Source organism: Lepidochelys olivacea (assembly GCF_965140295.1).
Source record: "Lepidochelys olivacea isolate rLepOli2 genome assembly, chromosome: 16".
Lineage (NCBI taxonomy): Eukaryota > Metazoa > Chordata > Testudines > Cheloniidae > Lepidochelys > Lepidochelys olivacea.
In genome coordinates, this window is record NC_140426.1 from 16,721,625 (window position 1) to 16,749,048 (window position 27,424).

Below are 27,424 nucleotides of genomic sequence, written 5' to 3' on the forward strand. Positions count from 1 at the left end.
TTGCATGTTCTTCGGACGTACCTTCAATAGCTGAGATTGGAGATATGTTCCCCCCACCAGGATGGACCATTGGCTCTGTCCCGGCATGACAGCCACTGTGTTACTCTTTGCTATCTGTCTCCACAGAGTGGATCTGGCTTGCTCTCTGGGGGGTGGGTACGGCTGACCTCCACCGTCCAATCTGGTCACTTGGAGTTACTGGAATGCTGCTTCCTTTGAGATTGTGGGGGTGAAGAATACACGTGGCTCAGGGGACCAAGTGGGAAATTTCCTTCCAATTGGAATTCCCACTGAGGCCCTGAAGATCTTATGGACTGCTTGTTCCCTGCTGTCGCTGCTGTCATGCTGACTCAGACAGCGGCTTCTCTTGGTACTCCGTGACACAACACAGTGGGTTTTCAGTGTGGTAGCAGTGGGTTCCTCATTCCTTCTGCAGCAAAATGCAAGATAAAGGTCTTTACACATGAGCCCCCAAACCTCCAGCCTGCGTGCAGGCTAAGGAGACACACTTGGGATGCAGGGGTAAAAGGAACTGCATGTGAATTGTGATCTCCCACTGCTGCTAGGGAGAGCAGTGGAGAGAGTGGGGGCCTCCGTGCCATGTAACCCAGCTCTAAGCAGGTCTAGACAGCACGGAGATAAACCCCCAAGCACCCTGTCTATGCTAGTGCTCTTGTCATTGCTGCACGGGGGAGAGATTTTAGGAAAAATCCCAGCATCGGTCCAGTTGTCAAAAACCCCTGAGATTCTGCTTTCAGCCAATCTGGCCCCTTGAAGGTGCCTTCAGTGGGACTCCCCACAATTAAGGCGCCATAAATGGTGAGTTGCTTGTGAAAATCTCAGCCAGTGCCAAAAGAGGAGAGCCGGGTGTCTTCCTCTCCAGTCTCAGGGGGGTTTTTTGGTTTTTTCCCCAGGGATTCTGGGACCAGCAGCTGGGAGATCCCTGTGGTTTCCGGAAGCGATGAAGGTTTTTATGAGTGCACAGCTGTTAGCAAAGCTGGGGCAGCACGAGCTCGCGGCTACCTCTCTGTCACCGGTCAGTACTGAGGATGGCGGGGGGCAACTCGGGCAGGTGACAGCCTCAGCCCAGGCTCCCACCCCTGGGCTTTGCTTCCAATATTTAATGGTCAAGCTCAGCACTTCAGTGTTAGAGACCTCTGAATGACAGAATTTGGGACTGACTCCAGTGGTGTGAATGGGGGTCAGCAGCCTGGATAATTGGACCCCGCTGTTTGCTTCCCCCATGCAGAGCCGCCTCCGTACCTGGTGCCCCCTAGGAACATCACTGCATTGCCAGGACAAGGAGTGATCATGTCTTGCCCAGTGTCAGGAGACGTTGCTTATAATCTGACCTGGAGCCGGGATGGGAAGGTGCTGCAGCCAGACGAGGGATGGGTGAGGGTCCTGCGGAACCTCTCGCTGGAAATTGTCAGTGTTCAGTTGGATGATGGTGGCCGGTACGAATGCACTGCAAGCAACAGCCGTGGGACAGCTAATGCTTCCATCTGGCTCTTTGTTCAGGGTAAGCTGTCCTGTCTCCATGCAGTATCTGAGCCCTATGTTGAGGCGATTACCTGTCCTTGGCTGGGCCTGAAATCCCTTAGAGTCTGAGCTGAAGTGGGGGGAACGTACCGGTTGCTTCTCCAGGGCACGCCACAAATCCAAGAGTCTTACAAAGGGTCTGTTTGGAAGGATCTGTGTCATCCTGTATGGGTTTATATGAGCAGAAGCAGTGCAGGAGGTGGCATCCCCAGTGCTTTGTGAAAGTCACTTGTCACAAGATCAGAGCTGGCCTGATGGATCAGCAAAGCAAGTCTCTGCTCCTTGAGTCTCTGCTCTTCTGGGACCCCTGCTTCCTTGCAAGCTCCCCAAGCCATAGATCAGTCTAGTGGCAGGACTGCAGGCCGGGAACTTGCTGCTTTATTTAACTGCATCCCAAGAGAGTTATGGGGGGAATGTTCCCACTGACTGAACAGGACGTAAGGGAAGGGTGGAGCATGGCTGCACCCCCTACTGCGCTGAGTAACCCAGTTAACCCTATAATGACCGCTTCACCACGCTGCTCCCCTCATTCAATTGTGAGGCTGGAGGGAGCAGCAACGTATGGCCTGTAGCCCCACCAATGGCAAGGCTGGACCTGAGGAACATTGCCATTCCAGAAGCCCAGTGTGGAAGTAGGAAGTGACAGAAAGAGATTTAAGTGTAGCCACCTTGGTTCTGTTAGAAACAGGGCAAAAGTTAGGCTAACTTTAACCCTAATAACACGAGACTTGCAAAGCAGGATTGGGGAAAGCGTATGGAAAATTGCTAAGCTGTCTGACCTTGTTTTTAGACAAAATAGAATGTAGTAGTAGCAGAAAATCGTTAATAATAATAAGACATCAGGACTGAAAATGTATAAACAAAGTGCAATTGCTATTCGTCAATGCATGTGACGAAAACTATAAATATTTGTGATAAACCACTTGTTGTTCAGAGTCTTGTCTAAGGCCAGGGTAACTCCTGACTTGCAGTCTCCCCCACAATTGCTTGAAATAAAAATTGTCTCTGACTTACTGCATCCAAACAGAGGGAGAGGATTTGATTTCTTCCACACCAGTTTCACTGCTCTCGGCCACGGTTCCTTTACCGCCTTCCCTGTGCTCCCCCTCTGTGGTAGGAGGGGGAGAGCCAGGAATTGGGCCTCTGGAGCTGGGAGCAGGTGACTGGTGTCTGACCCGCGTTGTGTTTCTCTGTGTGTAGAGACGCCTCGAGTAAGGGTGGCCACAAGCTCGCAGTCGTTCACCAGGGGTGGGGAGGTGAGGCTCAACTGCACGGCGCTGGGCCACCCTGCGCCCCGAATCTCCTGGAAACGGTGGGACCGAGCCCTGGAAAAGGACAGCAGGTAACGTTAGCTAATCAGAGCCTTGGCCGCTTCACTCCTGGGCTTCCATGCAAACTGCCACGTGTCAGCCCCACTCAGCAGAGCAGCCTCAGACTCATGAGGGTGGGCAGCGGGGGGAGGAGGAGGGAAAGGGGGCACCTTTTCCACCCCGTGCACACCAAAGGATATTGAGTACAAGGCTTTTATTGCTGTTTTCAGACCTCCTGCAGGCGGAGGCTGGCTTGGTCAGACCAAAGCTTTTAGCCAGGTTACAAAACATGGCTGCAGCCTCATGCTGGTAAAGGGGCTGGGGCAGTGGTGGTGTGGCCAGTTCCGTGATAGGGGTTTGATGTGTTAGTGTTTAGTCTAGGCTGGGCCTTGACCTCATGAAATGGAGGAGTTTGTCTCTTGGGGACTGTTGCAATGCTGGAGGGACAGAGCTGCACCCCCTTGCCGTCTGCTCCTGGGCTTAAGAGGGATCTCCACTCTCGGAGGCGTTGGCTGAGTCATGTTTGTTCTCTTTGGCCTGCTCACTGCGTCGGGCTGTTTTTTTTCTTTTCCTTTGGGGAGGGGCTATTAAATGAGTCCCCACAGGTAACCGGAGAAGGATTTCTGGTGGTTCATGTGCCTGGAGAGGGTTGATAAAGGGAAAAGGGGGAAACGGCAGGAAATTATATGAACTGCACATCAGAGATTAGAAGGGCTCGGTCTAGTTAAAATGAATATATTTAAAAAACCCATGCTTCCTTATCTCTGCTGCTAATAACACTGGAGGTTGCGGAGGCTGTGAAAGCATGTTAAAATCAAAGTGACTTTTCACGCTCTGTAGCATGCAAGGAGGGGAGGAAAAATGGAAATAAACTTACTTTTGACCTTTATTTATTGTCAGTTTCTGATAAATTTCACTTTCAGGCTCCCTGACTAGCGCCATGTTGCAAAGATTTAGGCTAGGAACACAGTACCGGACATTTTTTTGGTGTGGTTTTTCACTTAAATTGCAGAAAACCAAAAAAAGTAAAAAACGTTCTGATTTTTTTTTTCTTATTCATGGAAACATTTGCTTTAGTTGTTAGGCCTCGTTTCTGCTGTAGCTGATCCGTCTGTTACTTTTTTTTTTTTGGTTAAGGGTGAAATTTGACCTATGAATTCCCCTTTTAACTTTTTATTTGGGAAAAGTGCAAGGAGATTTTTTTAGGGCAAGTCATGCTGTATTTTCTTCTTTTTCTGAGCTTTGTTTTCATGGTGACCTTTCCCCCACCCCTGCTCTTTTCTTTCTTGTTCTAGGTTTCTCATAGATGCTCAGGGCACCCTGATAATCAAGGAGGCTGTCCCTGAGGATGCTGGGAATTATAGCTGCTTTGCTGCCAGTCGGATTGGATGGGATGAGCAGACAGTAATCCTACAGTACACAGGTACCAGCTCCTGTAGCTTGTCCTAAGGCAGAATCTCCATTGGGAAGACTCCATTGACTTTGGATCAGGCTCTTAGCCAGGAGGGGCATTATTAATATTGTTTGTATTGTGGTCATGCGCAGGAGGTCCATTCGTGGACAGGACCCTTCTGTGCCAGGCACTGTACAAACCCATAAGAAAAGGCGCTAGAGAATAGGGCCTCTGACCACTGGCTTCGGGATCACTTTGCTATAGGCAGATGCTTGCAATACTCCTCTAGGGCCTGATCCATTGAAGTGAATGGGCTTTGGATCGCGGCCGTCGTCAACAAAGTCCCAAGGGAGGCCTGCAATGGTGGATTCCCTTACCTGGGGTTACTCATTCTCCCAGGGACTTGTTGGGAGAACTGGAGGGTCTTACTGAAAATTAAAGTCATCACCTTCAGCAGCAACGCAGTGTGAGCAGAGAGCTGCCCAGCAAAACGCTGCTGATGTTTTCTGGTTTCAGGGTCTAGTTAAGATTAACCTATCTATTGTGTCTTATGGTTCCTTCATCCCTGTCCTCGCCCCTCCTCTGTGCTGTTCTCGTTCCTTGAGCCTGTGTGTAGACAGGACACAGCTGGTTTGAATGCCTGGTGTTTTCCTTAGGTGGATGCATGCTCGGACTCTTGAACTTTTGTGTCAAGTCCCTTGTTAAAGAGGTTATGCTCCACCCTTCTCATCAGGCTCTCTGTTCAGAACCTCCCCTGATTTATAACGCGCCTCGTTACCTTCTATGTTACCTTCATTCTCACTTCAGGCATTGTGTTGGCTCAAGAAACTGGTGCCCTGAGGATGATCAATAACAGCGTGTTACAATAATAACTCAACACTACTGCTCTCTCCGCAGCATTTCCAAAGCATTTTCCCGCCTTTTCCTGGGATATTTCAAAGCAAATCATTTTCCCAGGAAAATTTCGGACACATCTTTATCTATTACGGAAAGATAAGATCAGATATGCACGTTTCCAGAACACCTCCCTAATAACAATCCTGAAGCACCGTTATGGCTGGCCCAGTGTCTCACTGGCTAGGAAATACGAACCAAAAAACAAGTAACCAGATTACAACATCAGGATGTAGCACGAGGATGTTGGAAGAGAACAAGTAAAAACATTAATCTTCATCTTGAACATTCAAAATATAAACTAACCAGGCAATGGACCTATATAAAAAAGAGAGGGAAAAATGTACATCCAAAGAGTCAATAGTTAATTACAGTCCCTTCTCAAGGAAGTTGCTCTGTCTTTATAAAGAGCCACTGTTCATTTCACATTCAGAATTGTCATCTCTCCAGTAAGATATTCAGTCAGGAAAGAAGGATGAGCTTGCAGATAAGGCACTTGACTGGGATTCAGGAGATCTGGATTCAGTTCTCAGATTCTCTGTGTGAGCTTGGGCAAGTCACTTAACCTCTCTCTGCCTCAGTTTCCCATCTCTAAAATATGGATAATAATTGGGGATGTCAGGCGATTAAAAAATTAATCACAATTAATCACGCGATTTAAAAAATTAATTGCGATTAATCATGCTATTAATCGTGCTGTTAAACAATAATAGAATACCATTTATTTAAATATTTTTGGGTGTTTTCTAACTTTTCAAATATATTGATTTCAGTTACAACACAGAATACCAAGTGTACAGTGCTCACTTTATAATTATTTTTTATTACAAATATTTGCACTGCAAAAAACCAAAAGAAATAGTATTTTTCAATTCACCTAATACAAGTACTGTAGTGCAATCTCTTTATCATGAAAGTTTAATTTACAAATGTAGAATTATGTACAAAAAATAACTGCATTCAAAAATAAAATAATGCAAAACTTCAGAGCCTTCAAGTCCACTTAGTCCTACTTCTTGTTCAGCCAATTGCTCAGACAAACAAGTTTGGTTACAATTTTCAGGATATAATGCTGCCCACTTCTTGTTTACAATGTCACCTGAAAGTGAGAAGAGGCATTTGCATGGCACTCAAGAGATTTACGTTCCAGATGTGCTAAAGATTCATATGTCCCTTCATGGTTCAACCACCATTCCAGGGGACATGTGTCCATGCTGGTGATGGGTTCTGCTTGATAACGATCCAAAGTAGAGCAGACCAATGCATGTTTATTTTCATCACCTGAGTCAGATGCCACCAGCAGAAGGTTGATTTTCTTTTTTGGTGGTTCAGATTCTGTAGTTTCCATAATGGAGTGTTGCTCTTTTAAGACTTCTGAAAGCATGCTCCACACCTCGTCCCTCTCAGATTTTGGGTGGCACTTCAGATTCTTATACCTTGGGTCGAGTGCTGTAGCTAGTTTTAGAAATCTCATATTGGTACCTTCTTTGGGTTTTGTCAAATCACCAATGAAAGTGTTTTAAAAGGAACATGTGCTGGGTTATCATCCGAGACTGCTACAACATGAAATATAGGGCAGAATGCAGGTAAAACAGAACAGAAGATGTACAATTCTCCCCCAAGGAGTTCAGTCGCAAATTTAATTAACGCATTATTTTTTAATGAGCGTCATCAGCATGGAAGCATGTCCTCTGGAATGGTGGCCAAAGCATGAAGGGGCATATGAATGTTTAGCATATCTGGCACATAGATACTGTGCAACGCCGGCTACAAAAGTGCCATGCGAATGTCTGTTCTCACTTTCAGGTGAGGTTGTATCTCAGTAGTATCTCCCGTAAATGTAAACAAAATAACAAAAAAATCTATATTTGTAAGTTACCCTTTCATGATAAAGAGATCGCACTACGGTACTTGTATGAGGTGAATTGAAAAATGCTATTTCTTTTGTTTATCATTTTTACAATGCAAATATTTGTAATAAAATTAATTATATAAAGGAGCACTGTACACTTTGTATTCCGTGTTGTAATAGAAATCAAGATGTGAAAATATAGAAAACATCCAAAATGTTTAATAAATTTCAATTGGTATCCCATTGTTTAACAGTATGATTAATCATGATTAATTTTTTTTAGTTAATCGCTTGAGTTAACTGCGATTAATCGACAGCCCTAATAATAATCCTTCCTTTCTCCCGTCCTTTGTCTTGCCTATTTAGACTATAGGCTTTCTGGGACAGGGGCTGCCTCTCACCATGTATTGTACAGCGCCTGGCACAATGGGGCCTCAACTGGGCCCTGGGCACTGCTGTAATATTAATAATGCATGTCAAGACCTTGTCTTCAAACCCACCTGTGAAGTGGCTAGCGTGCCGTGGACACCCTGTCAATAGTGTCTGGCAAAATGAACCAGTGGCATAAACCAGAGCTGGGGCAGCTTGGGGGAATCGTATGTTAAACAGACAGGCAAGGGAAAAGAAAGATTCATCGTAGCATCAAGAATGAGTTCTCATTGTTCGAAAGTCGATCAGTGTGTGGTATCCTCTGGTTATGTGAGACGGGGAGCTGAGGTCTGTTGCCAAGCTCTGCAGTGCATCTCTGCAGAACAGTTTGGCAGAGGCCTTTGCCTTTGGAGCGCTGGCATATCTTGTGCATACTCGTGAAGTGCTCTCCAGCGTGGAATAAATTTGGAGCCTTTTTCTTTTTGTGTCCTGGATATAGAATCTCCCCACGTTGTTGCGGTGACCCCTGTTGTGCAGGCCCTGCTGGGAGAAGACGCGATGCTGGAGTGCCACGTTTCCGGGGTACCCCCTCCCCAGATCATATGGTACAAAGGTAGGGCTGGAATTGACTCAAGTGAGCTGTGCGACAGTTTGGGGGGGGGACTAGAGGCATATTAAAACTACCCCCCTACTCTTAACACAGACAGATTGCTCCTCCCAGTCCATTATCCCTCTCCTGCAGATGGACTCCACTCCACAGACTCACCTGGCTAGCCATCTTCTAGCTCCTGAGACCCCGAACCTCTTTCCACCCTGCCAGCCAGCAGCAGTCCATTCTGCACTGCATTGCACCGGCTGCTTGGACCATTCTGTGTTTGGGATGCCCCATGTTAGCCTGCCCTGGCAGTGAATACAGGAAATCCCCTGAGCGGGAGGAAGAACCTTCCTGAGATATTTCCAGCTCAGTTTTGCAGGCTCAAGTTCTGTATTCAAACAAACTAACTCTCCATCCCTTTGAAGATTTGCCCATTGACGGCAAGAGAAGGCAGGAAGGGGCTTTGCGGCGCTAAGGCAGTGAGGAATAAAGGTTTGACGTTCAGGATCTTTCCATGTCCAGGGGAACAAGAAGTGGCATCTTCTCCGCTTGGTGCCCATCTGGCGGTCCTGCAGCTCCAGGCGGTGCAGGAGGAGGATTCAGGAGAGTACATCTGCGAGGCCATCAGTGAGGCGGGGGTCTCCTTTGATGGCATCCTGCTGGAAGTTGGCTGTAAGTCTTGACTCATAAAGCTTTGGGCTCCTTCAGGTTATTAAAAAAAAACCCAGCTAACAGTGGCAAATGACCTGCTCTGCTGGGATGTATGCAGTGTAGCAGTAGACGTGTTGTTCGCAGGATATTAGAGAGACCAGCTGAGTGAGGTAGTATCTTTTATTGGCCCGACAGAAGTTGGTGTAATAAAAGATAGATTTTACCTCACTCACCTTGTCTCTCTATACCCCTTTGAGAGAATTCACAGGCGTTTACACTGGAATGGCCCAGTTCTGCACTCTGAGGTATTCACTGATATCTCCACTCTCTGCCCCGTTACAGGTGAGTCTCTGTCACTGGGCTTCCCCCTCCTCTGCTCCCGTCAGTAATAACTGAGGTTTATGGCAGCCAGCCTAGTTCTTTCCAGACTCTGGATTTCATCCTGCCCTTGAGCTCTGCACCCACACTGAAGTCTGTGGGGCTTTCCAAGGCATAAGTGAGGACAGGATTTAGTTCTGGATGTTCAACGCAAACAAGATCCCTTCACTCACTGCACCACTGGAATGCAGCCCCTTCTAGGGTGGAAACACTGCAACCAGCACTCTGCTATCTGGCAGGAGTTCTAGGTACAGGAGACAAAGAGTCTACCCATGAAACTATAGGGGGATTTCTACTGGTGCCTGACACCTCGGGGCAGGAATTGAAGAAGGCGGCTGCGTCCATTTGAATTTGCAGGGCAGATTTGGGCAGGTAAAGTAAATGCTCAAGATGAGAGTGGGCCAGGATATGGGACACCTCTGGTGTCATGCCGAGTGTAAAGGGATCGCGTCCTCATACGCTCAGGGACTGCACTTCACATCTCTTCCAAACCTGTGTTTCCAAACAGAGTAGTCTTACTGCATAGCACCGGGAGGCCCCATTGTGCCAGGCGCTGTACAGAACTCCCTGCCCTGGAGAGCGCTCAGCGTAACCAGGGGCAAGGCATACGGTCGAGTAGCACAGAGAGGTGAAATGGCTTCCCTAAGGTCGTACAGCCAGTCTGTAAGAGAGCTAGGAATAGAATCCAGGTGCCCAGTGCTGAAGCCAGAAGACTTCGCTCCCAGTTATCTCCAGCCCTTGCAATGGATGTAGGTAAATCTCTCTCCCCATTTAGCTGTATCCAGCACTGGCTTTCTTGACTTCTGCTGCAGTGCCGTTGTGCGTTGCTCTCACAGAACAGGGATGTCTCAGCCCAGCGCCCTGGAGATAGGAGTTTTGTGTCTTTCTGTGGAGCTCTAGGACCTTCCCTGCCCTACAGTACCACTGTATTCTTCTGGGCTGGCTCCAGCCGTCCTATACAACACTCTGCAGCCAAGCACTGTGCTGCTAAATATGGTTTTGTGTGTCCACACCTGCAAACTGCCAGTGTCTGAGTGGGGTTGATGGGACTGAGCCCTGCACGATGGTGAGCAGAATTGTATTGGAGCATCTGCCCTAGGTTCACTGTGGGGAGGGGAGGCAGAGGAGATGCCCTGCCTGGTGGAGCAGAGGAGATGGGCTGGTTACTAGGTCTGGGAGTGAGAGCAGCACCAGCCCTATAGCAATCCTTGGTGGTGGGTTCACGTCATTAGGCGAGTGACCTGCTCCAGGTCACGCAGACCCACTAGGGCTCAGAGACTCGTTTAGGGCCCAAGCCAAGATGAAAAATTGGGACTTCTCAGCTGCAAACTCTGTGCTCGTCCCTTCAGCCGCCAGCTTGCTGGACAGAACAGGTGGGGCCCACCGAGCATGAATGGGGTGACTGACTGAACCCCTCGGTCCCCTTCTCAGGGGGAACTCCTCACTGAGCCAACAGTGGTGTGGGCTGAACTGGCTCCAGGCCCCATGGCTTCTCTCAGGGGGGTGCAGAGCCTGAGCCGTTTTGAAACGAGATGACCCTCTGCACAGCCCATTCCCCTAAGTCAAGTGCAGAGCAGCTGCGGTTCCCATTGGTACAGACTGCAGACATGTTGCCAGCAGCGGAGGGGGATTTCCTCAGGCAGTGGGTCCCAGCCAACACCCCCCACGCATCCAGCCCTGGGGTCCAATTGCTCTTCTGTCGGCACGCTGGCTCAGGCTGCTGAAACACAGCTGGCTCTCTACCATTCTCACAGTGCAGCCGGGGCGGGGGGAGCTAGAGAAAGGGGGAGAAGCACCGTGAGGCAGAGGAGAGCGTTAAGGTGTGAAAGCAGCTTCCCCAGCCTGGTGGCTGTGTCGTTGTCTGGGCTGCAGGGGGGAATGCCAGCTTCTGGCTCTTATGAGGGGACATGTTGCCACCTCCAGGGGAGAGGAGGTTAAATGCCTAGCCAGGCAGGTATGGCGCTTCTGTTTACTCCTCAGGGAGCCTCTCCTACCCTGCGTCAGGGGGACCCTGCTCAGTCCCACGCCCCTTGGGTCTGAGCAGGGCAGTGTCACCACACAATGGGGCACAGAGCAGTTCGTAACAAAACCCCGGCCACATTGTGTTTCCTAGTGGTGGGCAGGTGTTCTCCCGGGAATCCGTGGGGAGGGAGAGGGTCGGAAAGCCTCCACCCTCTGAGTTCTTGGACCCACTGCTTCGCTGGGAGGGTGACTCTCACTCCTTTTGTTGTGATACTTTCCAGAGGAATTTCCCAATTCTGTCTCCGCTTCTGCGGGGTAGGAGCTCTGGGAAGTCCCGGAGGAGTCTCCTCCCACTCACCACCCATTCACTGTTCTTCCTTGAACGCTCTTCGGCTATGAGGTCTTGGACTGCGACCTCCCTCCATCACAGCTGAGGCCTGGATGGGGGCCACTCTGGATCCTGTTGTTAATGCTCTTAGATCAGCCAGAGGGATCCTGGCCAGCTACTCCCTAACTCCAGAGACTTAAGCCATGTCTTTGCTATGACTGTAGCCCAATCAGACCTGGTTACAACATGGTTGTCTCCTGAGTCCATTACAGCACGGGTAACACGTGTAATGAGAACGGGACCTGATCGGGTCCAGTCTTGGCTCTGGCTCTAGCTCTCTGAGCAGACTATCTCCGCAGCCTGCCTGCCTGGCCCCGGCCGGCCTGGGGAGGGAAAGATGGGGACTTGGCAGGGAAGAATTTGCCAGTTAGGCCTCCCCTCATGTTGACAGTGAAAAAAGCTGCCTCCCACTCTCTGGGGCACACTAAGAACTGGGAGTGCGGGTAGCCTAGCAGCTGCTGTTGTGGTTTGGAGAAGACAGGATGTGCTGGGGGGTTTTCAGAAACGTGTGTGTGTGTTCACGCGGACACACAAGAATAGAACAAAGACAAGATGCAGCTAGGCATTGCTTAGCGAGGACCAGGAGCTAAAAGAATACACGAGACAAGGAATGAAGCTCCTCTTCTGAACAGACTGGCCCCTGCTATCTTTTCTGATGTGGCCGGGGCTCAAAGCCAAGGTACAGTGTTTGGTGGGGTGTAGGCCTCTTTCAGACACCCTCCTGAGCCAGCTGCTGCTTCCCACATGCTAATATAATCAAGAGCAAAGCTCCTGGCAGGACCATGGAGTGAGCCCAGGTTTCCTCAGGCAGGAAGAAGGAAGGGGAAGGGACGGGGCCATCTGCCTGGCTTCTGGTGCTGGGGAAAATTGGTGGGCCTGCAATGATGTCAGAAAGGCAGCCAGCTCCAGGGTGTGTGTGTGTGTGTTGTGTACACTGTCCTGACTGCAGGCTTCCCCACTCAGTGCTCAGTTCCTGGATCTGGCTCCATCCTGCATGGGGCTAGCAAGGTAGCTGCTAGACTCATTATAAAGGGAGGCAGTGGGGTGAATTCTGTAACGTTAGCTGTTTAACCAGCGTGGTTCCAGGGGGCTGGGGGAATTGCCTAGACTAGGTGTTGAGACTGTTCTGTGCTGGCGGAGAAGCCAAGGGGAACAAGAGGGGATCGCTTTCCCAGCAGCAAGACCTGAGCGCATTGCAGCGCCAGACTCCACCCTCGTGCTGGGCAGAAGTGGAGGTAAAGGGGAAGGGTTTGCAGTTCTCAGACCTAGGCACCTGTAACAGGATGAGCAAGCTCCATCTAGGGATGCTCAAACCGGTGTGTGGAACCCAAACACCAGCCAGCTAACATGCCCATCTGAGTGACTGCCTCAGGGGGCCAGCCTGGAAACCAGGCCCGCAGGGAGAGACGGAGGCGAACAGTGAGTGATGTGTCTCTGGCTGGCCTTTGAAGAGCATCTATGTCTCCATAGAACCTAGGCCTGGGTCTACTGGGGGAGACCCCAGTGACTCCAAAGGACTTTGGATCAGGCCCCTAATGCCCCAGATTAACTTTGGGGCAGCCCTTTTTTTCTGTCTCTCGGGCTGACTGGTGCAAGCTGCTTGATTCTCGTGCTGTCTTAGTTACCCTGTGACCTGCTGTATCTAGCCAAGTTGCGAGATGAGCTTGGAATGACTCTGGGCTGAGGGGAAATGAAGTGTCCCTTTCCCTCAAACTAGCCCTCGTCCGTCATCCCCCCACAGTCCCATCCCAGTAAAGTAATGAGCGAAGGGCTGAGAAACGGAGAGAGTGGTGCTGATATGGGAGGGTCTCCCCATGGGAGTGATGGGAGCCTGTCACTTGGGCCATCTGTGAGCTGGGAAAACCGGTGAGAAATACCCCCAGGCACAGCTCCACGTGGTTGCGAGGTGGATTCAGGACCAACTAGGTCTTTTTCCCTCTGGCTTCTGTGATTCGCTGCCCCCTCTGTTTGTCTCGAGCTATTTAGATATTCTTAGCTGAGCTCAGACCTAAATCTGCTAACTCCCATAAAGAGCAGGCACCGTGGTGTGATATGCTGCAGCTAAATGCCTCTCTCCACTTTCCTGGAAATGGACAATCTGAAAACAGCCTATGGGTCCTGAGCTCTTAATTGTTTTTTTTTTTAATGGCAGCTATTAAGAGCCACGTGGAATTGCATCATGCGCCTTGGGGATTTCAATTCTTGGTTTATTTTATAAGAAAAATGAAGCCCCGGAAAGGGAAGATCACATTTGCCAAAGTGTCCCTGGCAAAGCTCCTGTCTCTTTTCATGTCCACCATGAATGCAAAACCATCGTACAAGTTAAAACACAACCTGCATCTGGCAACTAATAGGTCTGAAGGGGCTGGCACCGGTTAAATCACTGGCTTTTAGATCCTGGCAGGTAGGTCCCAGGGTGACCAGGAGTTTAGTGCTTGATGGACATTTATTTGCATTCCTCTGCCAACCACTGGCAATGGAGATGGAGAAGATCCATGTTGTTTATAGATAGGACCATTCATGTCTGCAGATATCTCCATCTCAATAGACATCCTCAGCATGGAAGGCAGCAGAGAGGGATGTACTGACCTGGAACTAAAAGACAAGAGGATGAAATACCCAAGTCCCAGATATTTTCTCTCCTGTCCACCATGATTGAGTTGGACCCGTTCGTGTCATTGTGTTATTCGTTATGATCACATATTAGAGACAACAGGACTTATTAGGTCATCCTATCCATATGCCAAGTACTGTACCTTTTACCCTTTGACTTGAGTCTGTCGCACACCCTAGAGCATCTTGGCGTTGTGAGTCCTGCTGGATGTTGTATGCTCATGTGAAATACATTATAGCTACACCTGTTGGAAACTTCTTTTAATGTCAATAACTTATTTAAAATGGAATGGGGTACAGATCGTCTTCAGGGGCTGGGATGTGGAATGGATATGATCCAAAAGGGAAACTTCCAGCACAGAGAAGACCTGCATGCCCTTTAGAATGAAACTAATTGTCCCATTTATAGATTGTGCTAAATTGGTGTCAGGGCTGGGATCTGAGACTCTTCTCTGCTGTCTCCTTCAGCTGCCCCTCGGTTTGTAGAACTCCCGCAAGACGTGTCTATGGAGATGGGGAAGAACATCAGTCTGGCACGTCACGTTAAGGGACATCCCCCTCCACGGATTTCGTGGTCCAGACAGGATGGCAAAGCTGTCACTGCCCAGCCTGGTCTGGTCAGCAATTCCAGCCTTCTGGAGTCTGATGAACTCTTTGTGGAAAGTAAGAGAACCGGGATTGTTTGTGCACGCATGTACGGGTGTATGCTGAGGCATGAACACTTAGTGCATATCTGGATGTGTGTACCCATTTCACACGTCTGGGTGTGCGGAGTATTTCTGTGTATTATCTGCCAAAAGATGTGTGTACTGTTCTCTTATGCAGTGGTGCATGTGTGTTGTCACTTTGTGTATACACATAAGCATTTGGGGGGGGAATTGGACTAGATCTTATGCCCTTGCTTTGTTGTATGAAGAAGCTGATGGGTTTGGCATATTCCTTGCATTTGCATCCTTTAGTAACCGCACTCCGAGGTGCGCCGGTGTGTACGCTTTCATAACTAGCTTTGCACGGGCTTGTTGCCTCTTATGTTTGCTAACCAGGGGCCCTGCTTCTCCACTGCCTGGCACATCGTTTACAAAGGGAGTGTGAGGTGCTACCATTCTGACGTGGTAGCATGGTACACCTTGTACCAGGACGAATGTCTCCACCCTTTGGACCACCACAAGCCGGCTGGATGCTTTTCAGGTTTATAAGCATCCGTGTGTTATTTATTAGGTCTCCTCCACCAATTCATCAGTACAGCCTTGTGTGGCGACATACAAGTGGACATAAACTTGATTGTTCCCATTTGCTCATCAGCCTCCTGCCTAATTAAGCCATTGAGCACTGATCTCCCAGTGAAGTCCTTTCTGGGGGGTGCAGGGGAATAGCTAGTACCTTAGTGACCAGAGTGCTGGGTCAGACCCCCAGCACTCTGTCACACGCCCACTTTCCACTCACCTTGGACAGGTGTAAGTGACAATGCTAGGCGGTGCGGGATTGTTTTTAAGGTGGTCCCACTGTTTGCTGGCGTGGGCTCTTCCCCATACCCTGCCGTATTGCCTTGCTCAGACCTTTCCTCTCCCTCTGCCCCAGGCGTGTCACTGGATGACCAAGCCGTCTGTGTCTGCGAAGCACAGAATATATTTGGGAAGACCCAGGCTGAGGCCAAGCTCACGGCCACTGGACACGGTTTACAGCCTTTCTTTTGGGCATATTTGTTATTAGTTTCATGCCATTGCTAAAGCAAATTAAAGCCTAGGGCGCAGATGCTGACTGTCCCTGTCCGTGTTTGTAACGATGGTGACGACTCTTGTTCCACACTGGTCTCCTTTGGAATATGCAGCTTGGGAATTCCAATGCCCGCTGGCTGGGGCTAAATGCAATGCCCTTTGACATTTAGGTTTATGATACTGTATCTAGAGATGAACCTTTACCCAAATGATGCCACCAACCCCCCTGCACCCTTCGGCAAGGTGGATAGGCTTTAGGCTGAACCAAATTCCCAGGTCTGAACTTTGGGGGGAAATGAGATCCCGATAGAGACACTGTGGCTCTGGCCATTTCTAGCGGTGATGAGTTGCAATGAGCCCCCTCTGCCTACATGGATGTCATCAGCAGGGACTGAACTGGGACTTTCACAGCACCAAGAATACAGGGTTCTGCCACTTGAGCTAAAGGAGTAATTCCTTTTGCTGTATATAATTGGGCTGTTAGTCACTCGGCCAGCCACTAGACAGGGACATGATCACCCATGAAGCCAGCATATTTGAACTCGCGTAGCAATATTGGATCTGATAGACTGTAGGATGCAGCTCTAGTGGGTGCAACCATTCACAATTGAGATGTCCGTAGAGTAGCTTAGGGGATGGCCCAACCGTTTATGCACACGCAGATCCAAAGTTCCCCCCAGCAGAGGGCAGTGAGGAACCTGCATGAGGACAGAATAGATGCACTAACCTATGGCCAAATCCTGGGTGTGAGTCTTGGTCCCTGCAGCTGTTCTGGCACGTAGATCCAGCCAGCACGGTGAACCTCGTGCAGTGGTGTGACCAAGAACTGTTTTGCTTTTCAGAGGCTGGATAAGGCTCATATTAATGATTTTTCATCCTGGAAGCTAATTTATAAAACACCAAGAAGCAGAACCGTTGTCCTGGCTTCTTAAAGCCAGCTTGTCCCCACTTAATGTAGCCTTTTCCTTCTCCAGTTGCCCCAGAGATAGCTGTCGGGGCCCCTGTGATCCGTGCCCATGAGGGTCAGCCCGTCTCACTGCCATGCATAATCCTGGCTGGGAAACCTCTTCCAGACCGACGATGGCTAAAGGACGGGCAGCCGGTGAGGTCTTGGTCCTCTGTCTGTTTAATTTGCTGCACCGGGGGTGGTGGGGGGGGAAAGGGGGGCAGAGAGTGGTGAGTCACAGAGTCCTTGAGCTGCTGGAGCACTGTAGGTAAATCTGATTGTTATTGACAGCAGCACAGCATTTGTTGTGCGGTGTCATGTCACTGTGATCGTGTTATTCAACGGGATGAGGGTACAATCAAAGCAAGAGATAGGAAAGACTTCAGAGAATATCCAGACCACCCCCAAATGTTACCACTCAGACCCCTTCCCTTGGGAGACTGTCACACAGATCTCGCTGTCAGGAAGCTTTGCCCTGACATTCAGCCTAAATTTTTCTTTTTCTTAATTTCCCCTTTACTATGGGTTGCACTAAATAACTCCTCTTCTTCCACGGTTACTCCCTTCAGAGACTGGGGGCGATTGTAATATCTCCCCTATGTCATCACGGAGCCATGAGCTCCTTTCATCTCCCCCCCCCCCCCCCCGGTGATTGTCTCTCTTCTCTGAGCTCCCTCCAGTTTGTCATGAGGGGCCAGATCCTTGGCTGGTGCAAATTGCCATAGCTCTGTTTAAGTCAACGGAGCGATGCCAGTTTATACTAGCTGGGGATCTGACCTTAGATATTTTCTAAAGGCAGAGGGACAAGCATGTGATGCTCGTTGAATTGACCATCAGTGCTGACTCATGGTTTCTTTCCGTTCCCAGGTCATGCTGGGCAGCCACCATTCCGTACGCACAGATGGAAGTTTCCATATAGACCAGGCCTTCCAGGAAGATGCTGGGAAATACACCTGCGTGGTCACGAACGCCATTGGCTCTCGCAGGCAGAACGTGACTCTTGCCATCCACGGTGAGCGGTTTAAATCTGGGCTTTGCGTGGTGCTCATCTGTCTGCTGGCTTTGCACACTGTCGTGTTACAGTGTGTGGAGGCAGCTGCAGGGATGGATGTTGAGTGCGCACCTCCTCTGCCAGCTTCCTGCAGAGCACCTATGAAACCATGGTGCCTTTTGGAAGAGACCTGGCTCTTGCCACTGAGCGAAAGCAGCAATGTTGCTATCTCAAGGCGAGAAAATGTTGCGCTGTTAGAGCCGGTTTCCTTAGCAAGCGTCAGTCCCCAGGGCAGCACGTTGTTGACAAAGTAATTTAGGAAAATTCCTATGATCTAGCAGCGCTGGGACATCTGACTGGCCTGCACAAGTGCAATTCGATTCTGGACAAGTAGACTTCAGCTGCACACTAAAACTCCTGGGCGAGCTGACTGAAAGGCACGGACATGGGGGGACACGTAGTGGGGGCTTCTGAGGCTGGTGGAGCTGCCTCGGGGACAGTGACTGTCAAGCTGGAATTCTCAGAAGGGCCCAGCACTCCCAACTGGGGCTAGATTTTTTCTAAAGCACTCGGCTCCCATTTGGTCACTTCTGGCCAGGAGAGCTGAGCTGTTTTCAGAAGCTGGCCCTCGACTAAGTAGCCAGCTTTTCCGAAGGGCTTGGCACGGCCTTTTCAAAAGGACCCGGGCTCCCTTGAAAACCAGGCCATTGGGGTCGCCACAGGTTGCTGAGCGCGCTTGCAGATTTGGCCCATAATTAGATGGCTGAGTGGGAGCTGAGACCTCTTGCAGCTGTGGGTGCCAAGCACTTGGAAATCGAGCCCTGAGCTCTGGCCCTCCCTCGCTGTTCTCAGTCAGTAGTAAGCAGTAAGGGGGATGCTTCTCTCGCTTACAGTTCCACCCAGCATTCAGCCTGGTCCTGCCCTCTATAGCACCAATGAGGGAGTGGCTGTCACCCTGCCGTGTAATGCCAGTGGAGTTCCCTTCCCCACTGTGACCTGGACAAAGGTAGGGTGGAGGCTCTAATGCTTGGTCAAGGTGGGAGGGGGGCAGAAAGATGACTCTTCCTTAGCAGTATATTGGCAAAGGAATCCCAGCCAGGGGTGTGTTAGAACGCGTCAACCGGCTCACTGCCTGCTGCAGACAGGGACTGGCCTGTGTCAGGTTGTCTCAGCTGGTTGGGGTGAACCCTGAGGTCCCCACTGACTGCTGAGTTGTGGTTAACGCAGTGCCATTTCCCAGTGTAGACAGGGCCAGAGAGATTGGCCTTAAGGCTGCCCCGTGTATCTGGAATGGGGAGAGGGGTTAGATCCCAGAGCATCCAGGAGCTGAGATGGATGCTCCTGAGGGAATCCAGTGGGAGAAGGGTTAAAAGCACCAACCTAGCTCCTCTTTCCCATGTTTACCCCCACTCCCACCCCTGGCTGGTGACTCAGTTAATATCGAAGCCCCTGCTGTTTGTTCTTTTCCTTTAAAGGAACTGGAGCCCCTTTCCTCCCGGAGCCCCCACTACCACATCCCCAGCGACGGGGGCCTCCTGATCCCCCTGCCCTCTGCTGGAGATTCAGGTGTCTATGTCTGCACGGCCACCAACCTGGGGGGCTCCGCCAGCCGGGAAATCCAGCTCTTTGTCAACAGTGAGTCCGCTTGTCCGCTTGCTTGGGGAAGACCCAGCCAAGGATGCGGCCTGTTAAAATGGCCCCCTCTACCGGCCAGCCTTGGGCTGACTGCAGAAGGGAGCTCAGCACCCTCCAGGTGCATTAATAGGAACCTCGGGACTCGCTGAGCCTGTTCCTGGCTCTCTCCCCCTTCCCAAGCCCTCTCAGCCCCGATAGAAAGACAGACACTCTCTTCTTCTAGTGAACATTTCCTTCCCTTCCCTGTTTGCTACTGAGCCTCCAGCTCTCTCTAGGAGTCGTGAATAAGCCCGGCCTAGCCCATGGGAGCCTCACGGTTGCCCGGAGTTCATACTGCCCCATGCAGGGGGCTTCTAGGGAACGTGCAGGGGCAGCGTGGTGTAGTGGTTAGGGCACTGCTCTAGGAATCAGAAGACCTGGATTATATTCCTAGCTCTGCAGCTGACTTGTCTGTATGGTCTTGGGCAAGTCACTTCCCTTCTCTGTGCCTCCTTCTCCTCACTTGGCCCTTTGTCTGCAAGCATAAGCTGTTTGGGGCAGGGGCTGTCTCTTACTGCTAATACCCTGGGGCACTGGTCTTGCGTAGGGCAGTAATACAGCTGGCATTTGTCCTGAGCGGCTATGGATGTGCATAGTGAAGGACTTCAGTGACGTAGCCCCATGGAAGCCCATCTCCCTGCAACTTTCCCGGGCGCTAAATTCACTGAGTCAGGAAAGGCCTTTAAAACCCAAGAGCTCTTCAGCCTGGACACCAGCCTCACTTTCCTCTTTGTCCCACCAACCTAGCTAAACCCAGGATTAGCAGGAACAGATCACGTGAGTCAACAGGACCAATAAGAATCTTCGCCGTGGTTGGGCAGGAAATGACACTGCCCTGTGAAGTTCAGGGATCGCCGTCCCCACTGGTCATATGGACTCAGGAAACCCGGCCGCTGCCTCTCACCACAGCAAGGTAAGGAACGGGCTAGAAGGCGTAAAGCTGGGGGAGCCTAATGGGCTCATTGTTAGGAGCCCCTCAGCTTTATCTATTTCCTTCTTAAGCTCTTGGGACTCTGTACACAGAATAGATTAGCAGCTACGGACTAAACTAACCCCTGCCTGCTGTTGTTTCAGCAGCTTCACCGGAGTTACGGTGGGAGATTGACATAGAACGGCCCCTTTCTGCAAGTCTGTTGGACGCACATGGTGCCCGCTCGGCCCCGGAGGCGATCTGATGGGGCTGAGCGGTCTGACATGTTTCATGGGAAGGGGACATTGTCTAGTGGTTAGAACTGGGGAAGTGGAAGGCAGGAGATCTGGGTTCCACTCCTCGCTTTTACTGTTGGCTCAGCCTGTGGCCGTGGCACATTGCCTCAGTTTCCCTGCCTGGAACAGTGAGGCAGTGGTCCCCTGGTGCACAAGGATGTGCAGTTGGCATTGTTTAATTCATAGTAACAGAGCGTTTGACATCCGTGGGTGATGGTGAAAGCACTGCACGTAATGTGGTTTAAGTCCCATAACTACCCAGCCAAAGCCATGAGCCCTGTTAACATTCATGGTAGTGCTTTGTGACTGGGTGCAGGGGCTGGCCCCAGCCGATGGAGCAGGGACCCAGAGCTGGCGTTGGGACCCAGCTCAGTGTTGTTGCAGCAGGAACGCTTTCCTTGCTGGTTGCTATGAGCGGCGATTAGACTATGCCTGGCTGGAGAAATCTGTGACCCCACAGACTCAAATGCCTTGGGATGATATCCGCAGTTGGCACAGCCCTTGAAAGGAACCAGAGCGAGTTCTTGGATTCGTCCCTACCAGCCTTTTATCCGAACATCTGTCTGGATGGAACATCTGCTTTCAACCCCCGTTAAGCTGCAGTGCACGCATTGGTTGTGGTGGGGAAGGGGGCTGCTTTTCATGTCCTGTTTTCCCATCCCCGTCCGTCAGCACAGCTGGGTTTTTGTGCATTCTTGGCTGGTGCCGTCACGGTTACTGCTTAAGGTAGTGGAGCAAGGGAGTGAGGTTAGCAAAGCAAAGAAAGCCAAGAATGTTTCTGGAATAAGGCAGGACCTGGAAAGGTTGAGTGATGTGATCTGAATGTGCTTAACTCTATCTTGGCTAAAGCGGGGATCTGTGCCAAGTGCCTGTTGAAGTGTATTTTATTGAGGGGTACTCGAGACAGATCTACTGCACAGCTAATCCCTGCTAAATGTGTTTTATGGCTCTTAGCTGGGATTTAATTGATATACAATCATCCCCGGCCAAATGGCAGTGAAAAGCCTCCTTCACACACGCCATGTGTCACTCCAGCTCCTCAGTGCTGTAGCTCTGTTCTTTCAGTGGTTGGCTCCGTACAAAATGCAGAGGAAGAGGCGTTCTCTGAAGACTAAAGACACCGACACCAAAGGCACTGGGTTGCCTGCAAAGTACTTCAATCTTAGGGCTCGATCGCGGGAGCTGAGCACCAATCTGGAGCTCCCATTGACCCCCATGAGGGTGCTCAGGAGACTACAAACTAATGCATCCCCTGCTCACATGAGGAGCCTTTCCTTGTGCATGGATCTGGCCCTAAGCCTTGCGAGCCTCTGAAAGCAAACCCAGCAAATGCTTCAGAGGAGGGGGCTCCCCGTGCTCGCAAAAGTGCAAGGGTTGCGCAGTCCTGGTACCAGGATCTTGCATGGAACGTACAAGAGATTCCTGACCTGGGCATGGTCCTTGCTTTAAACCTTGAATAACTGATGCTGTTGGGCCATCCATGCATGATCCCTGGCGTCTGCTGCGCTGGAGATTACCTGGGGTCTATTTCTGCGAGTACAAGGTGAGCTGAGGCACTAAAATGACAGGATGGAAATATCTGGGCCTTAAAGTGAAAAATAGACAACTTTTCTTTTTCCCTCCCAGCAACAGCTTAGGGCCCAGTTCAGGTCTGGTCTAAATGGGCTCAGCTCCATGGAAATCAGTGAAGTATAATCCCGGCTCCAGTGTGGAGTAGGGCCTTTCATTTAAGGGAAAAAAGTCTGATTGAGGCTGGCTAGCTGCAGGGAATCCCGGGGGATTGGGAGGCCCCAGCAACAGCCTGGGGATCAAAGGAGAAGTCACAGAGTGATGTGCATAGAGGAGAGAAGGCTGCAGAGTAACTGGCCACCCACAGTCTCCTCGATTTATCTGAGGTGCTTGTAGAAACCCCTCTGAGTCCCTCACGATCTTCAGTGTATTTATCCTCTCGGCACTCCTGTTCTATTATCCCCATTGGGTAGATGGGAAACTGAGGCCCAGAGAGGGGAAGTGCCTTGCCTGAGGCACCCAGGGAATCTGGCAGAACAGGGATTTGAACCCTAGTGCCCTAACCACTGGATCATCCTTCTTCTCCTGACTCCATCCAGTGGCTGTCTCCGATGAGTGGTGTAGCAGTTCAGTCCCTTATGGTATCCTTATGTAAACGAGCGGTGGGTCCTGGACCAAACCTTTGGATTCCAAACCCTCCCCTACACTCCCCCAACTCCTCCACTGTCCGACCTGGATCCCGATCCCCTTTTCGCGGGCCAAACCACAGTCCTGACTCCGAACGTCATAACTTGGGCCCCTTGCTACAGACACGCAGCTGATTCCATTTATCAGCGGACATTTATCATGGCGTTGGTGTTGGGAAATCTTTGCGTAGGCCAGCGCCTCCCTCCAGGGGTAGGAGCGATGGCTGTGTGCGTGGGAGGGGGTACCGAAGTCCGGGTTAGTGTCAGCGGGAGAGAATCTGCATATGAGGAAAACAAATCCAGTGGTGGGGACTTCAGAGAGAAACTTCCTACCAAACTCTCCTCTCGCCAGCTTGTGGTCTTGGGAGCTGCCAGCTTGAGTGGTTCTTCGGGGGCTGGAATAGTCACATACCCCTCACACTGAAATATTTCCCTGGTGGTCAGGTATCTGGAGCACTGCCACCACTACACACATTTCGTTCTGAGTCCTGCGTGAGGGGGTGGGCGGACCTCCCATCTCCCTCTCCCACTCTCCCCGGCTCAAAACACTGGGTAGTATCTTGAGTCTTGGGAAGTGATCTTCCCAGGAAGGAATTCCTTGGAGTTATATTGGTGATGACTTACAGAACTTGGCCTGACTGTGATTATATACTGGAAGTAGGAGGTAAATTGCTTTTCTTTTCACTGCTCCATAGCAAACACTAATGGTTTATTGTTTTCCACCTTCCATTGGTTTTTTCCTTTAAGTTAATATGAATGGACTAAATTCATCCCTACTGTATTTCATTTACTTCAATGGAGCAATGTCCGGGATGAATTTGGTGCAAGAGCTTACACACTGTGTCTGCTGACACTGAAATGCAGTCACCTCTGGGGTGGAAAGCAGCAGCTGTTTAACAGCGCACAGCAATGCCATGCAGCGATTGGGCTTTACATCATTTTTCTCATATGCAGAGTGCTTTGCAAAACTAGGAATTAAGTGCAGCAGATGTGTAGGGAGAGCAGCAGTTCGGGGCCCAGTAATAGCTTTTATCTGTGGCAGGATGTGGGTTTAGAGGCAATTTCTGTTAACACGGGTTAACGTTGGAGGGCCAAATTCATCCTTCAGTGAAGTCCATGAAGCTGACTCGGGTCACAGCAGCGAGCCAAGGTTTGGTTTTTTTACCACCAGTGTGGGGAAGAGCCGGTCTGAAGAGAGACTGGAACTTGCTGTCCAGCATGAGTCACTTTCCTAGGTTCATACTGACCAAGCAAATCACGTTTAGCCCTCACGAGCAGGAACCTCTGTTAAAACTGTCTTCGCCTCCTTACCAGATGAGGGCTCCTTAAACGTCCGGTCATTGGCCCGTGGTCCTGGGGTTAATAACAGGGAACGTGATTCCCTGCCTTACAGCTTGTTAAAATTCCCCTTGATCTTTATCCCCCACCTAAACAGCCACCATTGCTGCGTGGAAGGAACCTGGATTTAACATCTCCCAGTGGAGCTTTCCCCCTCCCCATTCTTGCCTGTCTAAGTTCCTTTGACTGCTTCCAGTCCTCCCCCTCCCCCATGACCCTTTCCCCTTGGCTCTGCTTGCTGCCTGGGGACAGCCGCCTCTCATCGCTCGCTGGGTTGATCGATGGGAGCACACAGCAGGGAGTCTGCGGACGTAGGCTGTGGTGATGTCACGTCTGCAGGGTCCCCGACAAAGGCAGGGTTGCAACTGGAGGGGAGCACGCGGTCAGCTCCAGCTGCAGTAGCCGATCTCCAGGGCAGCTCAGCCACCCTCAAGAACGACCTCCCGGCCACTGGCAGCTCTGTGTGACGCTGTCTCATTCTTCTACCTCAGTGTGAGCACTCCTCCTTTGTCTGGAGGAGCTGAGCAAAGGGATTTAGCATGTTGAGCCATGCGCGGAAGCAGCTCACCAAGGATGAGAGCTCCATGGGCCTCCCACCACCACGGAGAACATTCCCCAGTCTTTGATCATTTGGTGCATTGTGTCTGGACTGTGGTGTCTGTCCGGCTGTGGCAGGTTCAAGGTCTTCTCTTGTGTTCCCTGCGTAAGGATTCAGGGTAACTATAGCTGAGTCATGGTGGCAGGCTCTGATCAGGAGATCACTGGGTTAGAGAGTGACTCTGGGGCAGAAGGAGCTAGGGTGAGGCAGAGGAAGATCCTCCAGGGATGCCGTAGGAAGAGCCATGTTTGGAGGGCAAGCTGAGGCTGAGGGTGGGGATTTGGCGTTGGCCCCAGGCTGGTGGGGGGTACAGATGGCCTCTGGAGGCGGGCTGTCTTCCGGAGCAGGGAGGGACCTCCCCTCCTCACACCATCAGAGACTGCAAGTTCCTCAGGGCAGGGCCTGTCTGTCCAGTGCTAATCATGCTGACAGGGCGCAGGGAATAGTGTCCTTTCCTTGTTTCCCTTCCAAACAACAGGAATCCTTCTTAGATGCTGACTGTACACAGAGGGCTTCTCTGCTTCTCCCTGACAACTGATGCATGCTATTCCCTGTCATTATACGGGCATCTCCCGCTGATGTACAGCATCTGGCTGCTAAGAGAGCTTTAGGGAGACCCAGGCAGAGACGGGGCCATGTGCTGTTCGCTCAGCTCTTGTGGGTTTTCCTTTAGGGTATCACCCTAGTTGATCTGTTCTCTTCTGATCTAGGTACAGCATCCTCCCATCAGGCTCCCTCCGATTGGCTGAGCCCAGAGTGACTGACAACGGCCTTTATACCTGCACGGCAGTGAACCCAGCCGGGAACTCCTCGCTGAGCTACCGCCTGGAAGTCCAAGGTGCCTGTTCCAGCAGAGCTCTGTCTGGCATGTCCCTGGGGCAGATAGGCCTTGTAATGGGGGGAGGGGGCGGGACAGTCCTGCCAGTGGAACCCTGAGATTGTTAAGTGTGGGGTGGAGGGGTGGGGGGTTGCATGGGAACCGTGGGGTTCTGTCCTACGTACCCTTTGCCTGCTGTGCTCTAGGGACTGGATATGCCCGGCAAGGAGCAGGAGCCCGTTGCAGGGTGATGGTGTTCTACTATGGGCAGTGCTTGGGTCTGTCGATTTCATCTCTCAGCTTACAAGGGAGTTGGTGTGGTGCCCATCACCGTAGCATTTGGGCATTAAGGGGAATAGGCGGCAACATTCTGGGATGAAAGGAGGGGACTCAGTTTATGCTGGGCCAGTGATTTGGGGTCTGGGGGAGCCTCCTAGGGCGGCTTCTCTTGCTATCTAGTTCACATCCCAGGAAGCATCACTGGCACCCAGTCACCAGGCTGCCCCGTTGCCCCTTGTTATGCCCCAGGCTGGATCCTCTGCATGAGTCCTGATGTGTTTGCTGTTGGGTCTTTACCAGCTGGGTATATTGTGACCACCCCCAGGCCACAGCATTGCTCACACTGACTACAGGGGCCTGAGCGTCCAGGTCCCCTCTGCTCAAGAATAACATCCTGGTCCCTAGGACTCTTGGTTGGAACAAGGAGTGAAAAAGGGGCGTTGGTCTCTGGCTGAGCTGGGAAATTGACTGCTTTGGAGACAGTTTCCTCGGATAAGGTTTGGGTGGCAACACTTCAGGACCAGCTAGAGCGGGCTGGGCGTGGCTTGTTGAAAGCCATTCAGGAGCCTGTGTCCAGATGTGGGGTGCCTGGTAGCAGGACAGGGCATGTCCCAGCCACACTGCCGGCCCCAGCTGTGTCACTTGACATTGGTCATAAGGTCGCATGTTCAGAGAGATTCCAGGACGTGACCAACTAATTTCCCAGTGTAAACGGACCCTAGTGTCTTAAGAGGGCAACCCACCCGGGGCCCGAGCCAACACCCGTTGAGACCAGCAGCAGCCTTTCCTTACATTGTGCTTAGCATTGGATCACTGCCCAAATCGCTACCATGTGTCCGTACATCCTCAAGCCAGCAGACGGGATGTAGACTCCCGGCCAGACCAGCATGGTATTGAACTTCATACCCGGCGGGGCTATGTGAGGCTCCGACAGGATCCTGTATACAGACAGCTGCTAACATAATTATCCTGCTGCTGGCCCGGAAGCATTGCAGGCATTTAACCTAAAGGGATGACTGTGCTACCGAGTTAGAAATGCAGGAGACGCTGAAGTCATTAAGGAGCCAACATCTGCTGTTCCAGCACTGTCCTGGCTGGCTTTACATGTTCGTTTCAACGTGGTCATCAGATTTCTTTCTCTTCCCTGGGCCCGATCAGAGCCCCCCCAACGGTGCCCATGGTTTGAACCTACCTCACCTACATGGGGCCGATGGATAGCTCTCCTGCTCTGCCAGACAGGGTGGGAGTTGGCATCACATGCCCTATGTTGGTGTGAAGCCCTCCTGTAGTTTGATTGAGGGCCCCCCTGTCCGCTTGCGCAGGAGAGCAGTCCGAGAGGCTTCAAGTAGAGGAGGCGAAGCTCTGAGTTGGGTTTCTACGGACTGTTCATCCGTTTCAGCGCGGGGCTGATAAGGCTGGTGAGAGCTGGGTTTAATGCAGGCTTGGTGCCCTGGGTTACAGTCTGCTTTAAAAATAGCTCAAGGGTGAATGGTTTATGAATGCGCGTAAACACGCTGCATGCTCAGCCAAACGTCTTGACTGGGGACGTGTGATCCGCACTGCTGCAGTGGTGTGGAGTGGGCCGAGATGATGGGGTGGCTGTGTTTGTAAAGGAGAGGTGGTTCCGATGGGCACATACAATGATATACACGGTCTGTGGCCGCTGGGCTGTGGGGATCTAGTGCAGGAGGATTCACTGCTCTGCGTGGGTTTTAGTG

At 51.1% G+C, this 27,424-nt stretch overlaps 1 protein-coding gene across 1 annotated transcript in view; it reads left to right on the forward strand.

The window, feature by feature from the left end:
• The window catches only part of HMCN2 (hemicentin 2), a 112,036-nt gene that overhangs the window by 16,890 nt on the left and 67,722 nt on the right, over nucleotides 1–27,424 (forward strand). Inside the window, exons 10-22 of the mRNA XM_084649981.1 lie at nucleotides 915–1,036; nucleotides 1,250–1,522; nucleotides 2,743–2,884; nucleotides 4,148–4,275; nucleotides 7,860–7,973; nucleotides 8,478–8,627; nucleotides 14,416–14,610; nucleotides 16,637–16,764; nucleotides 17,476–17,620; nucleotides 18,493–18,605; nucleotides 19,075–19,234; nucleotides 20,021–20,186; nucleotides 25,321–25,448. Coding sequence (XP_084506107.1) covers nucleotides 915–1,036; nucleotides 1,250–1,522; nucleotides 2,743–2,884; nucleotides 4,148–4,275; nucleotides 7,860–7,973; nucleotides 8,478–8,627; nucleotides 14,416–14,610; nucleotides 16,637–16,764; nucleotides 17,476–17,620; nucleotides 18,493–18,605; nucleotides 19,075–19,234; nucleotides 20,021–20,186; nucleotides 25,321–25,448 — 1,964 coding nt within the window. The remainder of the gene's footprint in view (nucleotides 1–914; nucleotides 1,037–1,249; nucleotides 1,523–2,742; nucleotides 2,885–4,147; nucleotides 4,276–7,859; nucleotides 7,974–8,477; nucleotides 8,628–14,415; nucleotides 14,611–16,636; nucleotides 16,765–17,475; nucleotides 17,621–18,492; nucleotides 18,606–19,074; nucleotides 19,235–20,020; nucleotides 20,187–25,320; nucleotides 25,449–27,424) is intronic.